The sequence below is a fragment of the Triturus cristatus genome, chromosome 3_2, assembly GCF_964204655.1.
Source record: "Triturus cristatus chromosome 3_2, aTriCri1.1, whole genome shotgun sequence".
NCBI lineage: Eukaryota > Metazoa > Chordata > Amphibia > Caudata > Salamandridae > Triturus > Triturus cristatus.
In genome coordinates this window covers 832,947,013-832,966,804 of record NC_140584.1, presented here as the reverse complement: position 1 = coordinate 832,966,804, position 19,792 = coordinate 832,947,013, and the positions used below count along the sequence as shown (strand labels likewise).

The window sequence follows — 19,792 nt, the reverse complement described above, 5'->3', positions numbered from 1 at the left end:
AAACGTTAAAGTACTTCACACATTGTCGCCCTGTAAAGCACAGAGCAATGTTTAAATACATAAAACACAACTCAGGTAATGTTGACCGAGATAAGAAAATATTGGGACAATGTGAAATGTACGTTTTGATACATGCACACTACTGCACGAGAAAAAGACCAACACAGACAAATATTGATACAGACTAATGAACAAAGGTAAGCAACTAAAGGGAACAGACCAATACTGAGCACTTCACAAGTTTGTGAAGTCCATGTAAAAGACAGGGTGAAGTGAAAGTTTGATTCTGAGCACCACACAAGGACAGGACGTTCTGAAACATTGCGAAGAATCCATGATAAATATAGTACACAATTTAAGGAGGTCATAAAAATAAGAGGGAGGATTGATGCACATTAATGCACCAGTTAGAGGCATCTACATGAAATATGAGGCACGGGGGAAATTTTACTTACCAGGAAGAGTAATTTAAAATGCAGGGTACAGGATAAATTAGTAACTCCTCGAATTGCATGGCAGAGCAGAAGGTTCAACTACAGCTTTTGCATGAGTTAGGGCCATCTTATTTCAGCCATTTCTGTTCAGTCGGACATTATAAGCACTTTCAAACAATATACTAGCCCTCAGTTGTAGCCAGTATTTGATTAGAAGATATACAGTGGCAGACATCCTAAAGACCCTTGCTGGGAGAATATGGTTGTGAACTACTCCGGCTTACTGCTTATGTTTTTATCAACACAAAATAAACGCATTGTGTGCTTGATTACAAGACTCCAAACCACTCAAAGCCCCACTTCAATAGCAGGTGGGGAATGGCTCCTGGGATGGAGATTCATTCTTTAATATGGAAGCATAGTCTGTGAAACTTAGACCCAATGGCATTAAAAAGGTTAGAACAAACTGGCATGGAGACCAGAGCCAGCTAATTTAACGGATTATTTTTCTTGCATTCCCCTGGTGGTGCCAATGCATGGCATAATAACTTTTAAAATCACAGTAAACATGCACCGTCAGAGCTGATCTAATTTTATTGTTTCCTTGCTGGGAGGTGAACTTACATTTTAACATTAACTTTTTTGGTCTTATCTTCACCCAACACAGGTTAGACTTATACTCACTGTAACTTGTAAGATGGGCTTCGAAACAGTCTCACCCTGCATCATGGCCTGGAAAGAAGAAAACAATATATTAGCAGACAGTCAAAAAAAGCTGTCTGACATTGTGCAAGGCCCTGAAAGAATTCTGGCTTTCTTTAAGGTTGGGAAATCTTGTACTGGGCCTACAAATATATGTAATTGATTTCAAAGAGAAAAGGATCGGATAGCACTCTACACCCGTTGTTACACAAGTGCAAGCAGGACTTGACTTTAAAGATATTAGCTTACATGTTTCAGAGAAAATACTCCATCTTTTAGACACATGGCACATATACTAAGGAGGACAAAACCTTTCATGATCTCAAATTCAGAAAGGATTGATGCAGTCATATAACCCACCTTACTTCTTGATGGTTTCTGGCATATTTCAGATAATTTTCTACAGTGCACATGTATATCAACCTTTCACTCATGAAAATTCCAATAATAATGCAAGTCCAAAAATTGCAATACAACACCTTTCTTTTGCTACCTTTAGCGGACAACTGTAGGAAAATTAGCAATATTTGTGAAATTAGGTGCACACATCACTGGGATGAATCGTCCTTAAATAGTACACCATCAGATGAATTTGCTGCAAATTTACAATGCTATCAAAACCTTTTTAAAATGCAGTTTACCAACTGAAAAAGCCAAGTGGCAGACTACTTTTGATAAAATCTTTCAGGATGTAATTTTACAAAAACATCTTTTAGCTTGCACCCATGAATGTTTCTTTCAAAGGAAGCACCGTAAACTGTGTGGAGGACAGGATTCAGACTAGAAGAAACGCCATTAAAGTGATGGTTGTTTGGTTCATAGCTGTACTTAAGGTAAACATATACATATATTAATTTGGTGTACAGCACTGAGTAATAAAATCACCTATTATGAGCCACAAACACTAATGTTCAATGTTAAATCCATTCATTACTTTAACAAAGGGATTCTTATAAAATCTTCCTGGCATCCTAGTGACAAAATCTTTATCAAAGCTAAATTTTCACTTTATCAGCCCTAAATAAGCACAGCTACAGGTGTTACTTTGCTCTAAACGTTCCAATTAGCTAGAGGAGCAATCCAACCTAAAAAAAGGCAATCTATGGTGTAGAGCTGCTCGTATTCCACAATCGGACATCAATTTCAGGCCTTGAAAATCATTAAAATGTTACTAGACCTGCAGGTCTAGCAGTGCTTAATTTGTAAAATAAGTTCTAGGACCCTTGTCAGGAGGCTACTGCAGCTTGCACATCCCAGTGCTCCTGCCTGCACTGCCAATAATAGTACCATCACAAATACTAACCATCACACACCCACAAGTGTGACAGTTTAGACTATTCCAGGCAACCCAAAGCTGTAAGAATGGCTTGAGCGGCAGTGAATTATTAAACATCTGTTGCTGTGCTTGAATCTCTAAATTGGGCAACAGCGCAACTCTATTGCAGATTGCAATAATTAGTGCAGATGTTGACAATTAAGTGCTGGTGCTCACCACAGTAATCCACCAGCTCAAATTAGGCACTGAGGTCTATTGACTTGAATTAGGTACTCGATCGAATTGTAATATTCAGACCCATAACCTTATCTTAAATTGTGTGATCCAAGGCAAATATTATATTTCACTGATCCTCCTTTTGTAGGTCTCGCCTGACCCAGCGCTTGGGCGCTGGTCTGGCGAGATCTTAAGTGAGGGCTTCCAAAAATGCTACCGCCGGCAACAGCTTGAGTGCATGTGCGCAGGCAAGCTGTGGCCGGCGTTTGCATTTTTCCCCCCAGCTTTTTAGCCAGCTTGCTGGAACGCGCAACAAGCATGCGCGCTTGCACGCGCATCCCTTGCGTGTTTTAGCTCGTCATCGCGATTACTTGCGCTTTCACAGCGATCGTGATCGCGATGACTTTCGTGGCCAATGCTTGTTTCCTCCAGTTTCCACCTTTTTAGTTTTATTTATTCCAGTTCGCGTGTCGCTTCTTTCTTCCTTTGCCCATTCAACCTCCGTTTTTGTTCTTCCTTTTTCGTTCTATCTCCTGCCCCCTTTCCACCTAGTGTGCTTCCTTCCCCTCCCTTGTTCCTCCCCTCCTTCCCGCGTGCACCATGCAGTCCTTCCGTGTCTCACCTCTTTCCCCACATTACTACCTGCGCCGCCTCTAATCCTATAACCATCCTCCCCACTTTGCTGCCTCTTTCTACACGTGGTCTGTGACATTTCCCTCGTTCTCAGACTGCCTTTGTCCCAGTACCTCCTGATGCACACCACCACAAGTCCCACTCTTAACCTCTCTCTCAAGCTCCTTCTCTCCTACGTCACTCCCCCTCATTATACCATGCCGTTGCACCTACTCCTCTACACCGCCCATCTCAGCCTACGTCCCACTTCTTCCACATCATTACTTCCCCAGCCCTCCCTTTGCTCCCTCTCACCGCCTTTACGCATCTTCAGGTGCACACTCTTAAGTGTGCACATACCCTTTTCATGCCCTGTGCTCCCTTTCCTCGTGTCCCCACTAGAGCAGCACTCTTTTAATGTTCTCTCCTCCCCTTTCTTGCTTCCCATCACTTCTCTTTGCCACCCATTTCTTACACTATCCCACCCTTGAGCCCCCTCCCTCACTTTCTTTTCTTCCCCACGAATTTTGCCGCGGCGCTTGGGGGGTTCGGGGGCAGCGCGGCGCCGCCATGCTCGTGACGGAACCACTCCGTTATGAGCCACGGGCACGCTGTGCTCATGACGGAGTGGTTCCGTCACGACTCCGCCCACTCGCGCTAATCGCCCGCACAGGCGGGGAATCAGCACCGCGTGGGCGGAGCGGCCGCCAACGGCCGCAGCATGACGGAACCACTCCGTCATGAGCACACGGCGCCCGTGGCTCATGACGGAGTGGTTCCGTCATGAGCAGGGAAGGGGTTAACAACTCAGTTTCTATACTCTCAATGCAGTGGTATAATCTGATGTGTCAAAAAGAAACTTCAGCAGGTTACAAAAATACACTTTTTTCAATTTTGAAGACCCCGACAAAGACCCAACATGATCTTTGTTGTATTGTTTAAATGGCAAAAAATATCAGCTGCCTAGGACTTAGTAAGATATATGCACAAGGAAGCACAGCAGTTTCACTTGGTGTTCTCGTCTAAATATACAACTTAAATAGCATAATTTAGCAATGTTCGTCAAATTCCCAAGTACTTTGCCTACTTCAGCTCCCCATTATTTTGGTGGCGTCTCTCACCTGTGTCCCTCTGAGGTAACTGAAAATCACATACTGACCAAAGGCCAGAATCACGCTGCCATTAAAGCTCTATTCCCTGACAAGGATAGTCAGTCAGAACCAAATGTCAATAAAAGTTGGGGTGCAGACATTGGCAGCAAGCTTTAACTCAGCTTTGATTGCAAATAATGGCCCATGCACAAATATTAAACGCAATCTTCATACATGTAATGGTCTAACCAGTAAAAGATGCTTTGAACTTTATGCTAGCATGAAAGGTTAGGCAGAACATCGGTCCCTTAGACCCTGGCAGTAGCTGGCTCCCATCATGGTGTGTGTGTGTGTGTGTATATATATATATATATATATATTCACTGAAAAAACCATAGGTTTCACACGTTATAGTTAGCGGAAATTTTACTGATAAAAAACCAATGAAATTCCCCCGTTATAGTTAGTGCAGGCAACTATAACTCACGCGACCGCAATCCTCTGCTGATGCTAATACTGTATTTAGACACTTATTTACCCATGTCTTCTTCCATACATTTTTAGCTATACATATATTACAAATATTTTCTTTTCATAAAGACACATATATCATCAGCAGAAGATTGCGGTCGCGTGAGTTATAGTTGCCTGCACTAACTATAACGGGGGAATTTCATTGGTTTTTTATCAGTAAAATTTCCGCTAACTATAACATGTGTGAAACCTATGGTTTTTTCAGTGAATTTGCAAGGTTTCTTAAATGCTAATTCCTAACTATAACGTGTGTGAAACCTATGGTTTTTTCAGTGAATTTGTACGGTTTTTTAAATGCTAAGTTACTTTACGCCATTCGTGGCGTGCGCGCCCACTTAACGCAGTTTGTTCCGTGCGCGCACGGTGCGCTTCGCGCACCGTGCGCGCACAGTGAGCACGCGGTGCGCTTCGCGCACCGCGCGCCCACTTTACGCAGTTAGTGCCGTGCACGCGCGGTGGGCACGCGGTGCGCTACGCGCACCGCGTGCCCACGTTACGCTAGATGGGCCATGTACGCACGATGCGCTTCGCGCACCGTGCGCACATGGAGGACATATGATGCACTTCGTTTTTAAAGGTAATATTTTAATTTTTCGCATTAGTTATAAGCCATGCACAAATGGTGCCCTTCGGGCACCATTTGCACACGGGGTGGAGAGAGTGTGGATAATTTTTTTTTTTTTAATATTTTTTTTTTTAATCTTTTCGTTTTTTACTTATGTGCTAAGCCATGCACAATTGGTGACCTTCGCACCAATTGCACACGGGGTGGGGTTAGTGTGGAAATTTTTTATTTTTTTTTTATTTTTTTACCGTACGCGTACGGTAAGCGTAATTGGCGAAATTAGCGAAAAAATAAAAATTCCGTTTTTGGCCTTGGGGGATCTTTGGGGACTCCCTGTACATGGCTATGTGTGTGGGAGCTGTCAAAACAGCCCCTTTAAATGTTTTTGTGCTTTGTTTGTTAATCATCTCTCTCAGTGCGAGAGAGAAAATGGCGGCCGCCGCTTCCTGGTTTCGGCCGATTCGAATGTTTACTAAGATCTAAGAGCCAATCATAATCGCGCTCGCGCACGCCACCGTAAGCGTACCGTAAGCGCACCGTAAGCTGGCTCAGATATATATATTGATTTAAAGGCTATTTTCTCAGAATCTACTGAACAGATTTACACCAAACCTACAAAAGGCACTTCCTTGACCTGAGGACTACCTCTCTGCCAAATTTCTAGTAATTCTGTTCAGCCGTTGGGGCTGTAGCCCTGTCTAAAGGTCCTATGGAAAAATGCATGGGAAAAACGCGTTTTGGGACCCCCCTTTTATCTCAGCCCCCGCTTGACGAATCCCCCCGAGACTTTCAGGGTAGGAGCGGAGCGTAGCGCCCCACCTATTTTGAAAAATTCGCGAGGATTCGTCGACCGGCGCCAAAGTTATTCAAAATAGAATGTTGCGGATTTCCTATGGAAACGTGGTCCTAACTATAACTACCTACTGGCGACCGCCAGTAGGAGATAGATATAGATATATATATATATATATATATATATATATATATATATATATTATGCAACTCGTGGCGCTGGTACAATTTTCAGAGCGAGGTTCCGGTCATTGATATTACATCAATGTTATTCAGAAGACTTGTGATATTAGTGAATGGATGCCACAGTCCCGCACCTCCCTCTGAAAAGTGTTCCAGCTCCATACTCCAGTGCAGATCATCAGCTGCCACTTTTATGGGCAGCGGTACAAAAGGGGGTGGCAGAGTGGGCTAAAGAACGGTGATGGATCAAACCCAGATCTGTTGACTGGGTGTGAGTGGTTCATTGGTTTTGATGCTCCGTCCATCACCACCCCCTTTTGTACCACTTTTATGGGCAGAGCAGTTATTTTGGGCAGAGCAGTATTTTGGCCACATTCCGATATCAAAAAGCATGGTCAAGGTTGCGACATTTACATACAATTTCTGTTATTACATTTATATTTTACAGAGGCCTCGACCGGAGGTCGCGGGGTAGGGTTACCCGAAGAGCTACGTCTTTAGATAATTTGATTAGGCGTTTACCATCTTGCTATATGTCAGAGGGTTCTTCAGTGAGGTGAGAATCCAGGGTTTCACTGCCCCGTGACCGTATCCTTTGGATGGTCTTCATATTAGTATATGCATGAAGTGGGACTGGAAGAGGCTAGGTGCATCTTGGAAGACAGGGGTGCAAGTAGTACCAGAGAGAAGGTTGACGTGTAAAGCAGGAGTCTATGGAGGTGCTCCGCACACCAAGCAAAAAGTAACCTGAGTTAATGACTCAAACTGGAGTGTGTGTGAAGCACTGTGCAAAGTGGTTAGACCAACATGCAGGTAAGCATAACAAAGCATGTTGCACAGGTGCTGAATGAGGGGGCACTACACTTGTGGAGGTGCTGGTGTGGAATGCTTATAGAGGGCAAGAGGCAAAGAGCATAGTGTAGGTGGTTAAGAAAGGTTGAAAATCCCCTGCATGGTTTTGTCAAGCTGCAACACTCTGCATATTTTTTACCTTTTATTTTTGCCTAGTGGACTTGACAATCCTGTGACCCCCCATTGGGTGGGGGAGGCATGGGGGGGTGGGGAGTGGGGGACTACCATTGCTCCCTGCACCTAATGCCCACTCCCAGTAGAAAGACAGTGCCATTTCCAATGGGATTTGTGTTTGAGTCCATTGGAATACACAGTCAATTGCACAAGCTGACAGGGTCATTTTATTTGCTCTGAACTACCAGTATTCATCTTCAATATTGGAGACTGCAGTCGGACACCCCCACCCAATCCCACACAAACCCCTGCCCTAAATACCACTTCCCAAAGCCTGGTAAACTGAAAACAGCCTGGCCCATTTCCTATCTGTTGACAATCATCACTGCCACATCCCCACCCGAAGCAGCCAAACATCTCAAATGTGACCACCCAGACACAAAGCTTCTGCATTTTGAGCAGCAGCAGCTGCCAGAAGATGTTTCCAGAAGATTTGAGGAACCCTTAAATATTTAAAAACTGCTGACTCTGGCTTGCTTAAGGCAAGTTGCCTTCCCCATCAGCTGTTAGCACTCTAGCATTTGCTGGCACTCGTCACCTGCTCCCAGACTGCTAACTAAAGTGTGGCCGTGGAAGACATGGCAGCAGCGGGCTCATTGCTGGTGCGCCAAAAGCAAGCCAGTCTGCACCCGATCAGGACCAGGGTCAGGAACGCTGCTCCACTGCCAGCACATAGGCTAACTTACTCAGCCCTGCAACTGCTCATCCTCAGTCCTTTACTCCAGGAGTCTGCCGCTCATCAGTAGACCTAGGCTCAAAATGGATAAAATGCCCATACTACAACTTTATGACCACTCACCCTCATTCAAAACTCAGAGCCCCAACCGATGGGTAAAACACATTATCTGCTTATTACACTGAAAGCAAACCAGTTCGGTCAGCTCACATTGTGACAGGCCAGAGCAATACCTGAACAATACCTGTTGACTGGAAGCATGACAAAGGTACATAACCCCCAGGGGACGTATGCTGTCTGCAGACCCCCTTCACCATGTGGTTTGTGGTGAGAAGCAGAAACTGCCTAACAGAAACCCATAATCTGAGGAACCACATTAAATATCTGGCATGGGGGGTATTTTTGCAACTTATACTACTTTGTACCTGCAAACGCTGAAGACATAAAAACAGCAGTGTAATCACTTGTTTTCTCTCACCTTTTGAATAGGCAGTGCCCCCCTCACAAGACTATCTAAACAAGTATTTGCAATGCAATAGGTCTCATATTTGTGAGAGTTTGAGCTATTGGCATTGAAAATGACAATGCCTTTTATGTATGCGTCGTAAACATGCACTTTTCTACTTATAGTCGTTGCTTACGAGAACCAAGGCTGGCAGTAACTGCGCCTCGTTTACTGCCAGACTTGCTTGTCGTAAGCAAGGACGACAAGTACAAAGGGCCTCATTTATAAGGCCCCTTGTGCCATCGGAACGTCACTCTTTGTGACGTTCCGTGGAACAGAAGCCTGCGTGATATTTATCAGGCAGCACTAAGTCACTTTTTTTTAACTTAATGCTGCCTGATAAATATCAGTCCCTTTAACGCAGTGTTCTGCGTTAAAGGGACATGCAATGGGTGTTGCTGGGGGCGTTCCCAGCAACATCCATGGCCTTTTGACACTGCCCCAGATTTACGAGAAAGGCGCAACAGGGAGAAATAACTATTTCTCCTCGTTTTTCCTTTTTATATGTGTGCTGAATTCTGCAGCACACATAGAAAGAGGAAAAGCCTCTTGTGATTATTTTTTAACAGAAAGGTTTCCCTTCCTGTACAAAAATAATCATCCCCACAACGCAGGCACCCTTGCACCATTGTGCAAAGGTGCCTGCGTTGGTGCAGGCAGCCCATTGTGCACTGGTGCAGGGAAAAAGGACAGGAATGCGCCGTATCTTATAGATACGGCGCATTCCTGCCCTTTTCTTTTGCCGTAGGGAAGCACAGCAGGCTTTCCTGCTGCGCTTCCCTACGGCAAAACCTCATAAATGAGGCCCAAAGTGCTTATTTACACACCGCTTTCAGGTTTTCAAAACACATAAATAAAAGGTATTGTCATTTACAATGCCAATAGCTCAAACTCTTGCAAATGCGAGACCTATTGCATTGCAAATGCTTGTTTTTCCTGCCTTGCTTTCACTGTCTGGCTTTGCTGTGCTCTGAAGTCTAATTGGGTGGAGTCTGCGTTATATATACAATAATATATATAAATAAATGCACATAAAAAAGGAGACATATTGGGTGGAAGTTTATCTAGAGGATGTCTTAAAGGCTCTACCTACCCCTCTGCTGTTAACCCTGTGAATGCTTCTCTAACCAGCCCTGCTTTTTAGGAAGAAAAGGCTGATCCTGCCTCATAGGGTCCTGGAACAGACTGGAGCCTAAGGAAGAACTATTGTTCAGTGCACTGGCATTATCTTGGCATACATGCCAACCCTCCTGATTCAAACGGAAGACTCTCGATTTGAGACCTAGTCTTCTGTCTCCCGATTCATGGTTTCAGAAATCCGATTTTAAGGAATCTGCTGCTTGTAGACAAGAAAGCACTTAAATTATTTAGAACCTCTGTCAAGCAATTGTCACCTCGTATCTTGAGCCTGCCCTAAAGCCACATACGAGCCTCTATCACAAGTATAACACAAGCCTCTGCAACCCCTGTGGTGCAGGGTGGCCCCCTAACCAATCCGGGTGCCCCAATCGACCATGGTCAACGAATATTTGTGAGATATGGGGTCCCTCAGCACATTCAAAAAGGGGGGGCATAATTTTGTGTTACGCCACAGGCCTCTGTAGGTTTAGATGTGGGGCATGGACTGGTGCACGGGCATGGACGGTGGCATCAAGTGTCTGCTTATGTGCTGCCCATGCCTCCACTTGGCAGGATTCAGGTGACTAGGATGGGCCGACTCATCCGTGTGTGCTGCCTGTGTCCTGCTGCTGTAGCCTACTTGCCTGCCTGGAGGGCTTCAATGCGCTGTGACATTCAAGCACTTGTCACCCTCACTGACAGGCGCTGTCCATGCTCCTGCCATTGCCACCCTACAGAAGCACACTATCTGTTGTGAGGAGCCCATATGTGCCACGATTAGATCTTTTTAGCCTGCTGCTTCCCTCCAACCCAAACCAACACTCAAACCTGCTCTGCCCAGAAATCAGACAAAAAGAAGTTGCACGCCATGCCAGCCCTAATCAAGAAATGTGCACTCCAGAGCTCTGAAGTTTTCAGAACCCATTAAACAGTCACACATTCCGTGAAGATGTGTTTTTTGTATTTTGGTATTCGTAATACTGAATTGTATACATTGGACTATGAGTACCAGAATGCAAAAGAAACAAGCTGCCCAACAGGTCCTGCAGGTCGGGAACTGGAAATGAAAGTGGAAGCGCCGCGGACCGAAAGATCCAAGCCAGGGTTTGCCGCCTGCCGGCCGGGCGAGTTGTCGCTTGCACCTCGTGTACACTGGATGAAAGTTTGCAGCCGGTGCGGCCGAGGGAGAGAGACACTTGTCTGCGCACCTGGCACCGAGAGACATCACCACTGCCGCACGGCCACACTTCAAAACAACTTCCTTCACTGCATGAGCCCATGAGGGAGGCGGGCAAGGCCGAGAAGGAGGCTGGTGTGTGAGAGAGAGCCGCGGCGGACCCACGGAGTAGGCCTGTACAAGGATGTGTGAAGAGTGTGGCTGGAGACTGCGAGGTGCCCTGCGCCCTGGTGCGCACCGGCTCTTGTCTGGGTGGAGAGGCGGATATTGCCTCAGGATAGCGCTGCCAGCTTGGTGGCTGCAGACGGTGGCAGACCAGCTGCCCCTGTACACATTGGCATTGATGAATATATGTTTTACATGTAAACTCTCTTCACTTCAAAGCACGTTGTGAACAATACGATTCTCTTGTTTACAAGGCTAAGCAGACAGCGTGTTCATTGAGTGAGGGGACTCCCATATGGCACAGCAGCTTGCTGAAGCGCTTCTATGTGCTACCAGTCTAACCTGAATGGTTTGAATAATTGTCATCTTCAACACAACTCTGCGGTCGTGGTTTGCTTATCAGATGCTCCTAATTTTGACGGATTTAGAAAATTAGGTTCAGCGAGGAAGTTCGCTTTTTTCACATGAAAGCAGTTTTGGTCGACTGCCGAAGCCGAGATTAAAACAAGCAAAACAAACCAGTGGTGCGCGCGCACCACAGAGCGGGCCGGGAATCGAAACTAGTGGTGCGCGCACACCACAGAGGAGAGGGGGCGAGGGACTGCGGCAGCGAGGCGAACGCGCGCTGCTGCGTGTGCTAGACACGGACGGGAATGGGTGGAGCAAAGGCGGGACATGTGCCTGCCTTTGCCCAATTGCGTGCCTTATTTTTGTTAAAAAAACACGCGAAACCCAATGACAGCCGGGGAAAGCCTGATCACACACACGAGCGTGTGGTCAGCTTTCAGAACCCCGTACAAGAGGTCTCGCACTGCGCGAGCAGTGCTATTCACTGCAACGCTAGGGGCGAGACCTAAACTAGTGGAAAATCAGAAAGCTGTCCTTCAAGCTGCAGCCAAGGTAATCTCACCTTTTTAAAATGTGACTAAATCACACCTGTTGCATTGTAGTCAAAATAGAATCCAAATGTCAAGCATCTATTATACAAGTTTACATTTTCAAAGCACTATGCCTAGATACTAAAATAAACTACCCGTCTGTTACGTTTTGCAACCTGATTAGCAATAAAAGAAGTTATTACTTTTAGATCCAACTTTTCAAGAGAAGATTCTCTGCTACCTGCGCCTTCTCTGGCCTTGCACCAAAATTATCAACTTCTTACCTAGAGACAAGCTAACTCTTTCAACTACTTGAAGTGCTCCATAGTATGCTACCTTCTTCAAAAATACACCAACCGCTCTACAGCACATGCTCCTCCAATACTACTTGAGACTTTCCAATTATTAAATCCCTTTGAGACTAACTGATCTGTCAGATAATCAATCTAGTTATCTCACATAGCATTAATGTGGTAAAATTGTAGCTCTCGATGCGGTAGAAGGCAGAAAGTACCACCATAAGGACATGTAGTGTAATATATTATTGTTTTGAACCTGTGTTAACGCCTGTCCCCTTTATCTTTAGTAACTACTCCTGAAAATCACGTTCCAACGATTTTGCCTCAAACATTATAATTTATTTTGTCTCAGAACATCACAATACTGACCTTCAATAAAATTGTTTCTAGTGGATACTCTAACAGATTCTCTTCTTTAGACTATCTCCAGGCGCCAGACTGTATACAGAGGATTTTAACAGCAATGCTCTAGCACACCAGTAGACGGCACATTGCGGCTCCAGTTTAACTTCATTCTGCCACAGAAGTGACGACGAAGCCACATATAGGCACATCAATTTCAGTTTATTATCCAACTCCACCCAAGCGCTCGATGTGGAGACAACAAACAGAGGCACTACTAGGTCTCTCCCCCTCCCCAAAGTGCGAACTTCTTAGATGGAAAAAGAGACCATTCCACTGAATGGGGAGGGAGGAGATCAAGGAATCTGTAGATAGATTTAATAACCACCAGAAAGAGTGTTACCGAAGGCAAGTAACTTATTACTCTGATGGACAATTCTAACAGCAGAGTCCTCACCTTTAGAATAGATAACCAAGTTGGTGGGTCTGTGAATGGCTCAGACCAAAAAGTCCTGTAGGACGAAATGGGCAAAATGTCCCTCCCGTCGGATCCGTCTGTCAAGGCAGTAGTGCTTTGTGAACACTTATACTACCACCCACAGCACAGCCAGACCGACAACAAGGACAGGCGTGCCAGCACAGTGGTAGCAGCCTTGTCACTGGGGGAATGGATCCTCAATCCTATTGATGGCTGCCTCTTTGTCCATTGTGTAGCAGATCTGTATGCAGAGGACTATCAACCTCAACAGAGTCCTTTTCTGCACTGCCTTGCCTTTCTTTGCTAGAGAGAGCTCTACAAATAGCGGATTGTTCACTCGAGGGTCTTTGGGCAATTGATGTAAAAAACAAAACAAAAAAAAAAAAAAGAAAAGAAAAACGCTCTTTTGTGGTCGAGCCTGTGGAGACTTTCCTCCTCTTTCAAGGGGTAAGAGAGGGGAAAAACAAAAGGTTGGTGGGCAATGCAGTGCCCAACATGAAAAGCAGTCACAACTTTTGGCAAACATGCCACCCTGATCCTCAACACCTTTATCTGGGAAAACGGTATCCTAAGCTGCATGCACAGAGAATAGCTGAAGTCAACAAGACTAGAACCAGTCTTCAGAATCAGACGTCTTTGTGGGCAGCTGTGCATTGGCCCAAATGGTGTCCGCATGAAGAAATTAAGGACCTAATGAAGATCTCACTGTGGCACCACAAGGGTTTTGGAGGAAATAAACGAGTCAAACCTTTTGAAATCTCATCACAATGGCTATTTGAACAAAAAATGTCAGACAGATAACCTATAACTGTGCCCAATGCATGTACCTGCTGGGCTAGAGATAAATGGAACAAAAGGACATCTGACATTTTGGCCTGCCATGTGCCACCTTATTTTATTTATAAAGTTTTATATAGCGCGAACAAGGTCCCGAAGGATAACAGAGCGCTTTACAACATGAATGGAAGGAATAACAAATTCAATATCAACATCCGAGCAAGTGAGCGCATCCCTCTTAGGGTAAGAGTTTGTTCATAAGGAATTGTTTCGCTTCCAATTTGAAAACCTTTGTTGAAGAGATTCTGCGTACTTCCGGTGGAAGAAAGTTCCAAATCTTTGGTGCAGCACCGGAGAAGGCTCGATGACCAGTTCTTTTTTTTGTTAAGTATGAGTGGTTTCAGGAGGAAGGAAGTGGCACTTCCTGAGGCTCAAAAACCACAGGATAGTTCAAGTTTCTGCGCAAGGTACCTGGGAGTATTGAAGTGAAGGGCTTTGTGAGCCAGATCAGCAATCTTTAACTGAATTCGAGCTTCGTAGGGTAGCCAATTGAGAGATTTTAGGGCTGGATATATGATCGTATCCTTTGGTGCCTGTGACCAGTCTAGCCGCCGCGTTCAGAGTTGACCTTAGTGGAGCCAGGGCGTATTTGGGAAAGCCACAGAGGGTAGCGCTGCCATAGTCAAGCCTCGGCAAGACAAGCGCTTGGACCACCTGCTTGATATCATTTAGTGGAAGTAAAGGTTTGATATTTCTGAGTGACTTCTATAAATGGTTTGCACCAATATATACATGGCTGATATGATTTTTCATATTCAGGTGCTTGTCCATGGTGACTCCGAGGGAATTGGCTGAGTCTAAAATGAGAGGAGTGCAATTGAAAGCAGTGAGGTGACTCAGCCATAGGTCTATCTTGGGGATGTGGTTCGTGGGGGAGATGAGCAGGAATTCTGTTTTGGTAGTGTTAAGCAGGAGATGGTTCTCCGTTAACCAGTTTTGAGTAGACGTTAAGAGTAGTGTTGAGGGAGATGATGTTTTCCAAGGATGAGATTTTCAAATAGAGTTGCGTATCGTCCCCATACATGTGGAAGAGAATGTTCATGGAGTTTAATGAGAGGTTCCAGGAAAAGGATGGGAGATAGAGCGGACCCTTAAGGGACCCCCATGAGTACAGGAGCGGGCTGGGAGAGAGAGTGGTTTGCCTTGACTCTTTGTGATCTGTGATGTAGGAAAGACGAGAAACATTGTAACACCTGATCAGCAAAACCCATTCTATTTTGCAGGATGGATAGGCGGCTGTCATGAAACCGTGTCGAAAGTGGGGGAAAGGTCAAGGAGAATCAGGAGGCAGGATTTGTTTTTGTCAAGCATTATTTAAATGTCATCCATAACGTGGGTGAGTGTCGATTCGGTGCGGTGTCCCTCCTTGACACCCGATAGAAGTTGGTTTAGAAGTTGACAGTTCTCTATGTGAGCGCAAAGTTCAGATTGACAAAATTTTTCTAGAAGTTTCGCTAGGGTGGGGACGTTGGAAATGGGGCGGAAATTATTGATATCAGATGAGTCAGCGTTAGTTTTTTTTTAGAATAGGTAAAACCTGAGCGGCTTTTAGGCAACTGGGGATCGTGCCTTGTGAAAGAAGCGTTTACTATCCTTGTCCAGGTGGGGATGAGTGCATTCTTGATTTCTTTGAATATAGCCAGGGGCAACGGGTCACTGAAGTGGTTGGAGGGGTTGATACACCTTGGGGTGCAACTGCCATTTGTTATCTGTCCGGCACCAGCAACTGAGTTTGTCCACCTCGACATTCAAAGATGCTGCAAGGCGGTTCATGACAAGGGAGATGCACTGGCACTCCAGCCAGACCAGAGAGGAAATGCCTCTTGGCACAGGACCCTGGAGACCACCCTGCCAAGCTAGTTGTAGTGCTACATGGGGTTGGTGTTGTCCATGAGACCCTGAATGAGCTGCTCTTTGATGGACAGTAAAAAAGCTTTCAGCGCCAGGCAGATGACTGCCAACTCCAATAGACTAATGTGGAGCCAGGTCGCTGCTGGATACCAGAGTCCTCTGATCTCCACCTCTCAGACCTCCCAGGCCCAGTAATGACATTTATATAAACCCAGTCAGCTGTGAGTGGCGCAGAGTGAGAGGTCTGCCGCCTATCCAAGGTGAGTGGCGCAGAGTGAGAGGTCTGCCGCCTATCCAAGTGCAGTGGAGCCACAGGTTCCACTTGTGTTAGGCCCACTGAGACTTCAGGTTCCACTGCAGTGCTTGGATGTGCCACCTGGCTTAGTCAACGAGCTGCCAGGAGGCCCTGAAACTCCAGAGCCCCTATCACCAAGACCCAGAAGTGGGGCTGTAATGTCGGGATCATAGCTAGAAAGTCCTGGACTCATTATGGTGGACGGAAGGCCTGAAACTGCACCATATCCAGGATGACTCAAATGAAAGAAAGCCTCTACGCAGGAGTCAGGTGTGCTATTGACACACTGATAGTAAATCACAGTTATGTCAGGAGGTTCGCTTTCGTCTGGAAGTCATCTACGACTGACTGTGACAAGCCTGTCATCAACAGCCAGTAAGTGAGGTATTTGAAAATTGGAGTCGCCAACCGAAGATGTGCACAACCACTGCCATCACTTTCATGAACCACCCCAGGAGCACTGGTGAGGTCAAAGTTCAGCACGGTAAATTTAACATGCTCCTGGCCCACCTTGTACTGCAAGTAGTGTGCGTGACTGAATGACGTGCATATCAAAGTAGGCAAATTGCAGGTCCAAAGCCACTATCCAGTCACCTGGATCCAGGGCAGACAGGACTTGGGCTGGTGTGAGCACCTTAAATGTGCCCTGAAAAGGTGAAGATCTAATAGAAAGAAGACCTCTGTCATTCTTCAGCAAGAGTTAAGAGCTGGAGTAAAAGCCCGTGCCTATTTCAGAGGCTGAGACCCTCTCTATTGGCTAAAAGTGTGCACTTATGTGAGCAGGAGGTTTGCTGTATGTAAAAGGAATGGCAAGGAGTTGCCCCATTGAACTATCTGCAGAACCCATCCGTTGGATGCTATCCTTTGCCAACCTTGGAGGATATTTCTGATCCTGCCTCGCACATGCTGTGTGCCGCTAAGTGCAAACTAAAGTGGCTTGGAGACTATGCCACTACCGACTGGGAAGCTCAATGCCACTGGTGGCCTGGGTATTATCTGCTTGATCCTCCAACACCCAGAAAGCACTGGGTTGCCTGTTGTTGAGGGCAGTGGGTCTTGCCATTACACCAACCCTATGGAGTAACCTTGAAAGGGTCAAAATAATCCAGGGTACAGTCTTGCAGGTCTAGAAAGGACCAAGGAAAGCACAGTTGCTTGACTGTCTTTAAAGCATTCCAATAAATGCTGAATCAGCTTTCTCACCAAACTGGTGAGACCCATAGAAGGTCTGTCCATTAAGGAGGTTTGCACATCAACCAAAAAAACCAGTGGATCTCAAACTACAGTGTCGCTAGAGTGCCACTCTTGTTCCAAGTGCTCTGCCCAGGCAGTGGGTAGTGGTCCAGCCCCAACCGGACGATTTACTTTGCAGCATCCTGCCCATCCATGATGGTTTGAGCCAGGTTAGCACAAACTTCTTCAGGGACTGCTGGCAATATCTCACCAACCATGTCCCATAAAGCATTGGTATATCTATCTGCAAACAGCTGGCTCTCAGTGACCGGAGGGTCAGACAGGGTGAGGAAAGCGTCAGTTTCCCAAATGCCTCAATAGTTTGGACTCAGTCAAAAGTAGCAGGGAAAGAACTGAGGTACCAGGAGAGTATTAGCTAAGGTGCAGCAGGCAAACTTACCACTAAGGAAACTAAATGGCAGGTTGGTCAGTCCTCTGTTCTCTACTTAGGTTACTATGTAGGTAGTGGAAAGATCTAATCGCCGGAAGGGAAGGTCAATGCAGTGTAGGACTTGGAAAATCTTAATACACACACACTAAGGAGAGAGCCTTCCTGGGCCTCAGTAGCTACTACAAAATCTTTCCCTCAAACTACGGGATCTTAGTTGCAGACGCTGCCATCTAAGCAACAACTTAAGAACTACAGGCTGTCAGAAAGTATTTGAGGACGTGAAGCAGGCAACATACAATGCTCCTGTTCTGAAAGCTTCTAATTGGCCTTGGACCATCCTTTATTATGCAGACAGATGCTTCCAAAAAGGGAGTTGAAGTCCTTGCTCAAAAAAGGCAGAAATGGAAGGAGCTTCCAGTGGTATTTATCAGCTGCAATCTACTCCTTAGAGAGCAAGACTTTCATTGAGAAAACTCGCTTTGCTATAGTGGGGGCTTTAAGACGTACCAGCCCTTACATGGACAAGAACAAATTTCCAGCTGATATCACACACCTCATTCGGCTGATGGCAACACGGTGAAAATACCTAGTTGCTCTGGTGGCCCACTGCTATTCTGGGATGTCACACAGGCAATTCCGACAGTCTTTCAACAAGGTTTACCCCATCAGATGCTCGAGGCTATTCTACAAAAAAGGAACTTTGAAAGACCGTGCCACAGGGACAAAAGGACTTCAAGAAGCTGTACCTCCCCGCTCTTGTTCAGTTACTGTTGAGCCTCTTGAGCTATCCTTCAGTGAGATTAACAACTCTGCATGGCCACTGGAGGTGGTACCTTTACTACCTCTTTTTGCCTCCGACATTAGGGGACACCCAAACTGAACCTACCCTGAAAGTGTGACTACTGCACTCTCTAGTTTGAAGACCAACAGTAGTGTTATCGAATTATCTAGTCCAGTGTACAGGCTACTCACCAGTATTATTTTGGGAGATAGGGGAAAAGTGCCTCCCGTTCAGTCCCCGATAAGTGTGGTCCTTGAACATTATCATGTCTGAGATACACATGATGGATGCCTTCAAAATGTTAGCGTCCATATGAACTGGTGAGTGCAGAGTCCTTTAGGATCTGAGGCCCGCATTATGAGTGGCCGATATTAATCCTTGTTGCCATCCGCGCACCCCCAAACAGGGTCAAATTTTTTTAGATAAGGCTTTTGTGGGGCTTTAGGAGTAAAACCTTTAACCTACGGACTTAGACTATGTTTTGGGATGACACGTTTTTATTAAACTTGAATAGAACTGGATAACCTAGGACTACTGCATGGACTATAGAGTGAAATGTTTCTTTCTGAAGATTGATGTTTGTACACAATTAACTTTGCTTGTTATTGTTAGATGCATGCAGTGCCTTGTCAAAAAACAGAACTGTTATAATAGATTGTGTCAAACAGGATTTTAATATTTTTAAAAGAACAGTTTGTTCTAAGATAGAATTTCTGTGTTCATAGTCAACTGCCATCAGCAAAGTGAGAATTTACTCAGTGATTGCACAAGTAGTGACTTGTACCGAATAGTCTGCGGCGCAAGTGGACACGCAAGGAAACATAAGGGATAATGTATACCAAGATATAAATTACAAGTGTACTCAAATTGACTGAGAAGTTCCAGAACCATTCAAAGGAACAAGGCTGGACGCCAATAACAGTTAAAAGGAACTCCGAGGTAACTTGTTCTATCCCTATGTACAAAGATTGGGGCGGGGGGGGGGGGGGGGGGGCGGAGATACTTTCAACATCAGTATCCAAAAGGAAACATCTCATCAATTAATAAATTAAGTTAGATGCAATATAAATTGACAGCTGCTGCCACCAGAAAACTGGAGAGGAGCCATCATAAGGCCAATCCATAACAAAGGAGGTTTAAATGTCCCCAAGAATTATAGATTAATAAATCTCCTTGATATAGGAGAAAAAGTCTTCGCTAAAGTAATCTTAGGAATTCTAAAGGACTGGGCAGAGGTAAATCGAATTGTGCCCCTAGAACAGGGGGGGGTTCAAAGAGGGTCATTCAACTGTTGATCACTGCTTTGCGCTCTGGTCCATTGCGCGGAAGTCTAT

At 45.4% G+C, this 19,792-nt stretch overlaps 1 protein-coding gene across 1 annotated transcript in view; it reads right to left on the bottom strand.

Moving 5' to 3' along the window:
- The window catches only part of RPA1 (replication protein A1), a 258,365-nt gene that overhangs the window by 230,858 nt on the left and 7,715 nt on the right, over positions 1-19,792 (bottom strand). The window contains exon 2 of the mRNA XM_085649076.1: positions 1,119-1,166. Within this exon, the coding sequence (XP_085505202.1) occupies positions 1,119-1,166 (48 nt within the window). The remainder of the gene's footprint in view (positions 1-1,118; positions 1,167-19,792) is intronic.